The 9,731-nt window shown below is 39.2% G+C and overlaps 1 protein-coding gene across 1 annotated transcript; it reads left to right on the top strand.

Moving 5' to 3' along the window:
- SLBP (stem-loop binding protein) lies at window positions 1-8,184 on the top strand. Its single transcript, XM_055700729.1, has 8 exons — window positions 1-195; window positions 649-777; window positions 3,220-3,324; window positions 3,862-3,921; window positions 4,161-4,292; window positions 4,938-5,087; window positions 6,375-6,459; window positions 7,198-8,184. Exons 1-8 carry the CDS (start codon window positions 152-154, stop codon window positions 7,312-7,314), a joined length of 822 nt encoding a protein of 273 aa, XP_055556704.1. The 5' UTR covers window positions 1-151; the 3' UTR covers window positions 7,315-8,184.
- Window positions 8,185-9,731: the final 1,547 nt, after the last annotated feature.

Below are 9,731 nucleotides of genomic sequence, written 5' to 3'. Positions count from 1 at the left end.
GGCGGGCGGCGTCAGTCCGCGCTGGCGGGAGATGCGAAGGGGCTGAGCGGGAAGACAGGCTGCTCTTCTCTCCCGTGCCGCTCGTCCGCAGCCTGCGCCGGTCCCTCGCCGCCCGGTTCTCCCTCCAGCCTTCCTAAGGACACTCCGTGTCATGTCCTTCCGCCAGAGGAGCCCGCACGGCGGCACCGAGAGCAGGTGGGGCGGCGGTACCATTGCTCACCCCTTGCCCTTCTGCCCCCCCCCCGGGCGCGGAGCAGCGGGCGGCGGCGAGCGGCCCTCGCTCCCCGTCCCCCGGGCGGGCCCGGCGCCGAGGGGGGCGGGAACGGCGGCCCGCGCTCACCTGCGTGAGGCATCGGCGGTTGCGTGGCCGCCGGCCGGCGTCCGCCATGTTCGGCCGCCCCTCGCCGAGGTGCGGGTCCCTCAGGGAAAGCGAGGCCGGGCCGCCGCTGTCCGCAGCGGCCCGGTTGCCTGGGGTGGGAGAGCCTCCTTCTGAGGGGCTCTCCAGGCCCCAGTTGTGTCGCTGAGCTTGGCTGGGTGAGGTAAAATTAGTAAATAAACTACGGTGCCTGCATGCGATGAGGTTTCCCAGAGGTTAGTAAAATAAAGCCACCTGGCATGCTCACGTCGTCTTCGCTTTTCTGCTGCCAGCCCTCAGCCTCCGCCTCGCTGGTCCCAAGGAAGGAAACGTGGTGCGGATGGGAAGCGGAGAAAGCAGAATGAGCCCGATTCATCCGTTTTTGAGGAAGAAAAGTACAGACCTGACAGCAGACTGGACAGGTAGCTACCGCTTGCAAAAGAAACTACTCTCTGCCGTTTTGTGTATCAGGAGCTGTTGAATTGACTGTTGTACTCTGTTTTTCCAGCCCTGTCTGTTTGTAGATCACTCATCATGAACAGCTGGTCTTAAAGGAGGGGAAAAGAACCTAGTGCAGTGTGCTTATCTTGGAGTCACTTCTTAAGAACGAACATTTTTCATTCTTATGTCTTTAGTTATATTCTTCGTCATTTTCGGTTCTATTTCACGCTTTTTTTATTGCTGTTTACCATGATGCAATAACTGCACAAACTAACTATGTTTGTGGATGTAGGTTGTACGTACTGTTGCATTAAAATTAAACAAGACAACAAATTAAAAAGTCAAGTCTTAAAAGTCAGGTGCCTTCATGTTTCTGGAAGCAGTACAGACCATCTTGGGAAGTTTTGTCTAAGTATGTTGGCACATGTGTGGTGGGGTCCACTTCTGAGGTCACTCACTCTTCATACTGCTGCTCACTGCCTTCCTTACCATTTCCCAGCACAAGTAAACTTCAGTTTAGTGAAAGTATCTTATTTTATCTCAGTTTTCATGTCTGAGCTGTTTATGCCATGGTGCTTTTAGTCCCTTTTATTAGTGCATGGGAGTTGTGGCCTGCAGCCCAATTGATTGAATCTAGATAGATTTCTAATCTAAAAAAGATGGGTTATGCCCTGTCACTCCCCATTTTTCTTTGCTGAGAATAAGCAGGGAAGGCACTGGTTAATGGCTCAAATTACAGTATCTGGTGTAAATGAAATTCATTTCAGGACCTGTGTCCTTCATCAGTTTCAACCAAAATAAGCAGTGCTTTTTTGTGTCTTCCATTGTTGAACTGAACAGGCATACTTTTTGGTTTAGTTTGGATTCGGCTGATTGAAGTTGTTCTCTTCCTGCACTAAAACTACTTCTTATTTATGCTAATTCAACATTGTCAAAATAAAATTTTAAAATGGGAAGGGGATCGAGATGGAGGCAGGGCGGTTATGGCCTCGTTTTTCTGCCCCTCTGGCAGAGTTTGAGCACCATTTGCAGTCCTAGCACAGCACCAGAGCTTCTTACTGAGCATGAAATAGCATGTGGGGATGAGAGGCTTTAGAAAGATGGCTAAGCCTAGTATGTCTGACACCAGAGCAAATTAATCAAGAGAAAAAGCTGTAGACCCTTCCATGTTCTCCCTAATTCTCTGTATACGCAGCACAGGTTCAGAATCAAACAAATATGAAAAAGTATGACACATTTTTGAGGACAAAGCTCAGATGGTGAGACTAACAGAGTACTTCTGGGATTGCACTGTTCTCTGCCATGGGAGAGCTGTAACTGAACGTGACCTGCATTTTCTTCAAAGTTAGAAATCAATATACACAAATGTTAAAAATCCTTGGAGTTTGAACAGATATTTGGAGAGGGACCTGTACTGTTTGCTATGGATTTTTAATTTTTCTGAGGCCATAACTGGATTTAATCTAAAAAGAACTTTTAGTTTGAAGTTACTAAAAGCTTAAAAGTGTAGTGCGAGCCACTTGCTGAGCTGGGAGCAGGGAGGCAGTTGGAACTGGTTTTAGCACAGATGCATCTAATTCCCTGACTTCAAGGCACTTATTTACACAGAGTCCTGGTAAGTCTCCAGAGCATTTCCAGGTCTACTGAAAAAGCTCTGGTCTGTAGGATACAGTTTTGAGTTTGTACTTTAGGAAAATTGATCATCAAGGGGAAAAACTGGAAAGCATACTTAATAATCTGAATGCAAGCTATTGTTGATGCTGGGAAGGGATATAAGTTTATTCCCCTGCAACAGTCTGAATCTGCTTGTGATGCTAATGGGCTGCAATAAAGTTGTTAAATACCAGTTTGCAAAGTCGTAACAAATTTTGGTTTGCTAGCTAAAAATAGATGGCTTTTCTTGTGCCTTTGCCTTCTCTACTAAGTATATTTTCACATGCAGAAACTCTTGGTGCTATTGTGTAATTTTAATTAATTAGTTGTACAATTTAATTCTGTGTTCTAACTTTTGTCTCATAGCTAGTGAGTCTGCGATCATGAAGAAAAAATATTCGTTAGATCGTTCAGTGGAATGAAAATAAATGAGTAAATAAGTGAAGCTGATATTTCACATACTGCTTTGTGAAGGATACCAGCTTAAAGTTATTGAAAGTGTAGGCTAGGTTACATGCTGCAGTGGTATGTTTCTATAGATATCTACATAAACTTTTTAAGAATAAAAAACTCCAAACCTAAACCAGACAGCTTCAAGGTGGAACTCTAAACTGATGCTTAACTTTATAATGATGACATTTTAATTCAACACAAGATTTTTACAGCCATTGTGAATACTATAAATTAATATATTAAATAGCTATTGAGTTGGGGGTGGGAAATTAAAAAAAAATAATACAATTTTAATGTAGAGTTGGGTTTTTTTCTAGTTTTACAACACCAGAAGGCCCTGGACCCCTTTCGCGGAGTGCAGACTGGGGAACTGCAGTGGAAGAAGATGAAATGAGGACCAGTGTTAACAAAGAAATTGCCAGGTATTCATGGGTGTTTAAGATGAAGTGGGGAAACGAGGGGAAACGGTAGTTGTCTTGCAGAATCTGTATTGACTTTTATTTTCAACTTCACCACTGCAGTAAAATAAGACCAGCCTTAGCTTCTTGTCCGGTGCTTTTAGGTCAGCTTTGACTTAAGTCCTGCAGGAATAACGTAGCGTACTCTCTGTAGAGTTGATGTGTATCATTAAGTATCTCCCTTTTGGAAGAAGCCTTTCCTGAATCTCTTGGATTCGATTACTTGGCATGTTATTTCACTAATTACTGTTTTTGCATATCATTGCTATAAAAAGATTTTTAGGGAAAAGACTTGGGAAAAGAAAGTCCTCAGATTATTTTTTTCTTTTTAGTGGGAAACTGAAGCATCCAGTCCATAGTGGAAAGACTTTTACAGTGTCTGGGTTGTCTTTAAGACTGCTGCTTAGTTGAGAAGTGGAATCAACTGTGAGCTATGACAGTGCAGCCTTACATGTTATCTCTGTGTATATGTATTTTTAATACTGATTTGAACTCTTACAGATACAGAAGAAAACTTCTGATAAATGAATTTACAAGAGAAAGGAAGTCCTCCTCTGGAAGGTAGGATAAATTTCTAGCTTAGCTGAGGAAAATCCTGAAACAGATCTGAATTTTCACACGTACCATATTGCTTCTGAAAATGCTTGTTTTGAAGTAGTTCATTTTAAGCCCCAACATCATAGTTTAGTAACATTCAAAGCATTCATTTGAAAAGTTTTAACATGTTTATAATCTTTTACACGTGAGTTTGAGCGGTGCTTGTTTTCTAGTAGTCCCGAATCGATGATGTTTTTCTTTAGTTCTGATTCAAAAGAGTCCACTGTGACAGTAGAACTTGAGACAGATGAAGTGGTTTTGATGAGAAGACAAAAACAGATAAACTACGGAAAAAACACAATCGCCTATGATAGATACATTAAAGAAGTTCCTAGGTAAGCTGCTTGAGTTTCTGGAAAAGTAATGTTCGATTGTAAGCCATACCTGTTCTTTATAAGAATATTAACATACTGAACTTGGTATTTGAGACACATGCAAATAGGAGGCATCTACAAATTAAACTTTCCAAGACATTTTTTAATTGATAAGTCATACTAACAATCAAATGAAATGTGGATTTTTTTGTTTGACTAGTCAGTACATGAAGAATATCCCTTCAGGCTTTCCCATGCTGCAGAAATGGAAGTGAAAGTATTTTTTGTTGTGCTCATCAACTAGAGGAAATGAAACTGCTTTTTGCAGTCAACTTTCTAATTAGTAAAATAAAACACAAAATAGACTACAGTTGCTCCTAAGTTTGAAATGAGGTTTTCAGACCTATGATTGATATGCCTTTTTTAAAATTTTATTTTACTTTATTTCATTTGACTCAAAGACAGAAAACCTAATAATTTTATCATACAGCTGACATTCACCTGAGTGCTGGAACTGTGTAGTAGTCTTTTCTCATAAATGATATAATCCAGAATTTGCTGTGTTGTAATGAATCTGCGTAGCCTGCAGTCAGTCTTAGCATTTAAAACTAAATGTTAAGTATGTGAAAAACACTAATGATTTTTTTGTGTCCAATATCTGAATAGATGCCATCGTATACCAGGAGTTCATCCCAGAACTCCAAATAAATTTAAGAAGTACAGCCGTAGGTCATGGGACCAGCAAATTAAACTATGGAAAGTTGCATTGCATTCCTGGGATCCGCCTACTGAAGAAGGATGTGATCTGCAAGAAATGTATGTACACAGTATTCAAGATACCTTTATAGAAATTAATATATAAAATGTGATGTTAAAGAACCAACCAAACAAAAAAACCAGCATAGCCCTTTTTGAAACAAGTCAGTGATTACTGAATGTTTTCATTAGTTACTTGTCCACACTTTAGTGCTATTTCAGTTCCTCCTCGGTCAAAATATCTAAGAGCTTTCTGGACCTAGCTGGAGGGATTAAACTTACGCAGTATCCTTGCAAGGGCGTACATATATATATCCCTTACTTTTTTAATGTATATCCACTTGGTGAAATCAGAAAAGAAAATACCACACCATTGAGGCAAGCTGATTCTTTCAGAGCAGTCTGCAGACTTATCTGTGGTCAAGCAGTGCTGGAGGGTTCTCACTAGCTGACAGATCTCATGAATATTGAGCTTGGACCAGTACAGTGTACAAGAACCTGCCTTTGTAGCCTCACTTGCTAGTTCAAGAAAAGTGGTATAAATGCTTTTTGAGCAGACAGGAGGAAAGAAGTACTTGTAAAATCATTGCAAAATACCATTAAATTAAAAGCGTGGCCACACGTTATTCACAGTCCAAGCTACTATGGTATTCTGCTCTAAAAGATGTAGAATAATGTGACTAGTTATTTTCCTCTATAGAAAGCAATAAAGCTAATCAGGGAACATCTGAAATAAAACTGGGACTACAGAATAAAGGGGACACAGATGTAAATTTATTCCTCAGGAAACAGTTTTGTGGTAATAAACTACTGTTGTTTTCCATAACGGTGCTGATATTAAAACCAAAATGGAGCAATGGGATCTAAAAGCAAAAGCTTACTTTTAGCTTCCTTATAATAGATGAGATGGGAGTTGGTATTTCAGCCTGAACCCTACTGTATACATTGGTCTAGAAATACTAGTCTTGTCTTCAGATGCTGGGGTCTAGTTCTGTGTATAGTAGGTGTTAAATCTTAGGTTTCAAAACAAGTTGATGAAAACCTTATTTGGAAAAAGAATTTCCTGGCTCTTTCATAACATTCATCATCATTTGTGTTGGGGCATTGTTTGAGTGTTGGGTGTTTTTCTTTGCCAAAGACTAAATTAAATTCTCGAGATTGAATACTGCAAGCTGTCATTTTGGTTGTATTGAGTTGACCTGTTTGGTCTCTGCAGTTTGCATTGCAGTTTGTCCCTAAAATCTCTGCACGTCTCTGCTCTTGTTTGGCTATCATTTTCAGAACTGCACCTACTACTGAAAAAAAAAAATTTGTTTTAAGCTGTATTGTTTTTTAATTATTTTACAGTAGTCCTGTTGACCTTGGTGAGATGGAGACAGAATCTGTTGGAAGTAATTCTACTGAATCTCAAACGAGCTGTCAAGATAATGATGTAAGCATATCTGTCATTTACATAAATAGTTGTCAGTAATTGGTCTGTAAAGAATTACATCCAGAGTAGCCTTAATACACGAAAAATTCCATAATCCGCTGTGTTTAGGGACTGTTCATAAAGCTGATCAATCTTCAAATTCAGACATTTTCTCAGCTATAGCCAATATCCATCTGTAGCCTGAGTCCAGAGAATTAGAACTTAAGTTACCATCTCAAATGACAAGTGTCTCATTTTTTCATAGCCTGCAAAAGAAAATGTATCTGTTCAAAGCATGTTGGTTATGGACTGTGATGTACAGTGGAAATACTACTTTAGATTGCAATTTCTAATGTTAAAATAAGATGTAATTTTCTCGGCATACTCAGGCTTTTTGAAGTAGGCTCCTTTTATATCCAGAAAGCATTTAGTACAGTTGAGCAGTAAACTTCAGTAAAGATGTAGTAATGGCTTTGTTACTGGATTTATTTCTCTGGTGAATATTGAATCTGTATAATGTTTCACTGTATGCATAGATAGAGCCTTAAAACATTTGCAGGAAATCTTAGAATGTGGTTGAATGGGCAGAAGCCTTCATTTAACTCTCTGATCTTAGACTAGCCTTGGGTTTTGTATGGCCTTTAAAGTGTTTGTAAGCCTCTGTTACCAGGTGGTCTAAATGAATTACAGGAGTGAAATGAATTACAGCATAACTAAACCTGTATTTAACTGCTAATTATTAACTGCTTTGTATTCCAGGATACCTGTGCTGGCATTGTCACCAAAGTCAGACATGTTGATTATCAAGCAGAAGGTGAATTTGACTTGGAAGTGTGTTTAAGTGAGCCACTTAAAGATTTTGATACTGTGAGTTAAATAGTGTTGTGCAAGCTGTTTTAGAGGAAGTTTATTTTAAAATTTGAAAAGTTAGCTTGAATCATAAACTGTTAAGAGTAAGAAAGCTTAAGCAAAGTTGAAGACTGTTCTCTGTTGTGGTTGGTCTACATAATTTCTGAACAAAACTTATGTAAAAATACAATTAAGTTGTGTGACTTCTGTTTAACTTTTAATTTATGTATATGAGATTTTTTTAATGAAAGCTTCTAATAATAAAACTAGCCAAAGGCAGTACTGTCTTCAAGTAATTAAAATTAGTTCAGCAAGATTTTACTGATACCCTTCCCCCACCCCTGCCATTGTGTCCAAAATTTCAGTTGTCCACCTGCAGACCAAGAGCAAAGGGAGATATTTTTGAGCATCTATATGTTACCTTGCTTTTTCATCTGGCTCTTCTACAAAGATCTGACTTGAAGTAATATGAGTGGTAACTAAACTATACTGCTCATTTTTACCAGTAAACTCACTCCTGCAATAATTTACTGTAAGATTAACTGCCTCACCTTTTAGAAAAATAATTTCTTTATTTGCAAAAATTGTTTCAAAAACAATTGGGAAATGAAATACTTTCAAGAAATTGGAATTCAATATGGTATAGCCTAGGCGATAACGCTTTAAGAAGCAGTAGCCTGAATTTGAAATTTGTAAATAGTCAGGAGTCATTTGTTAATACAGTCAAGAAAACAATGTCTAGGGAAAGTGCTTGTTTCTTCTGTTTTTCTGATTTTTAAATGTAAAACTGTTGTAAATGATAACGCTGTACAGATTTTCTGCTGAAAGCAGTCAGTGTTTCTTTTGCTTTTGTATGAGTTGTTGTTGGAAAATAAATCGAATTGCATTTACTTACAACTCTTCTTCTTCATTTCCTACTAGTGATGTTCCATGGATAACAAAATGCAGGAAAATCCTGAAAGCCATGGATCTAAGACTGATACCAATACTAGGCTAGGAGATGTGTTAGCGCCGTGCTTTAAGTTAAGGAGACCTTAAAAGCTGTTTATTTGTGTACAGGCCACTGGAGTGAGTTTAAAACTTGGTTATAATGGGTAAGCCTGTTGTTGACCTTTTGCAGACTCCTTAGAAGCGGTTTAGTTTAGTAGATGCCTGTTAGCTGGTTACCAAGTTCTGTTCTCTAGTAAAACTGCTAGAATAGCTAGATGGGCCCTTCAGTCTTGTTTACTCTACAGGACCTTTTTTTAAAGTCACTGTACCTGGTTTTATCTCTAAAATGGGATTTCTGCGTGTTGGTGTTACGACACTGTCAGGCTCAGTGGAGACACTAAACTTTTCAACTCAAGTGAGTACTCTAACTGTAAGCAATACTACTAGATATCCAGTTTGCTAGGCACTCTTAAATTAAATCTGGTAGCTTGATCTGATGGGGAAACTTAAAAGAGGAAGCAGTGGCATTGGGATAAGGTTGGAGCTACACTCGGGTGTTAAGGGGACAGCCTTCCTAGGATGTATTTTTTTCCAGAAAAGGCAGCAAAGTGATAGTTCATTCTGCTCGCTACCTGGAGTAAACCCTCTCTGCCCTCCCCAGACTGCTTTTCTCATGGCACATTTTCTGACTACGCTGTCTCTGGTTGTTCTTAAGTGTTTTTGTTGTGTAATGCCTGATTGTAGCTTCAGCCGCAATTTGCTTTGGAACTTTTTTATTGAAGGGGATATAGGAAGAGTGGTCTTAATGTCAAGCCAAATTCTTCCATGTCTAACTAGAATCACTTGATCCCTTTACTTAAGGCTTTTATATAATGTCTAAAAGGGGTTTAAACAAGACTTTCCAGGTAGCACAGTAACTTCTGAGTGTTTCTGGTTTTGACCTTGATGATAGGCCTGACAGACAATTGCATATGAAGCTACTTGGGAACACTTTCAAGTCATGGCTACTTACTGTTAGGTTTCTTTAATGGTTAATACATCTAATTTGAGTCAGCCACTTAAAGCTTAACGCAGTTACTTCTGTGCCACTTGACCATTAGTAATTGATGGTACTAGACTATTTTCATAAGAGAGGTTTTTTGAGAATGTGTGTTACTTCTGAATGTTTTAAAGGTTAGTAATGAGTAATGTGAAGCCATGTTCTTTGGAATCTGTACTGGAGGAGGAAATGTACGAGTCTGTAAGATTTAGGTGTGGGGGAATGTGGGGAAGACATTGTGAAGAACCCCAACACTATGCAGTATAGAAAGGTACTAGGCAAACAACTGAGACTAGGACTTTTCTGTTACAACGGAACATAGAACAAATATTTCTACTTTGGCAAATGTGTTGCTTTTAAGTTTCTGCAGAGTAACTTCTAAGTGGTTAGTCCATAAACTCATGTCTATTTGAGACAAATCCAACTAACCTGCTACTACTCAGCCAAGATTTTCAGTATAGGCCTTGGGGTGTGA

Source organism: Falco cherrug, chromosome 1 (assembly GCF_023634085.1).
Source record: "Falco cherrug isolate bFalChe1 chromosome 1, bFalChe1.pri, whole genome shotgun sequence".
NCBI lineage: Eukaryota > Metazoa > Chordata > Aves > Falconiformes > Falconidae > Falco > Falco cherrug.
Note: the sequence above shows the minus strand (reverse complement) of the source record. Positions and strands in the feature narration are given on the sequence as shown.

Coding starts and splice junctions, on each gene's coding strand:
- SLBP (XM_055700729.1), top strand. CDS start 152: ATGTCCTTCCGCCAGAGGAGCCCGCACGGCGGCACCGAGAGCAG. Junction 3,325..3,861: donor GTTAACAAAGAAATTGCCAG/GTATTCATGGGT, acceptor GAACTCTTACAG/ATACAGAAGAAAACTTCTGA. Junction 6,460..7,197: donor CGAGCTGTCAAGATAATGAT/GTAAGCATATCT, acceptor TTTGTATTCCAG/GATACCTGTGCTGGCATTGT.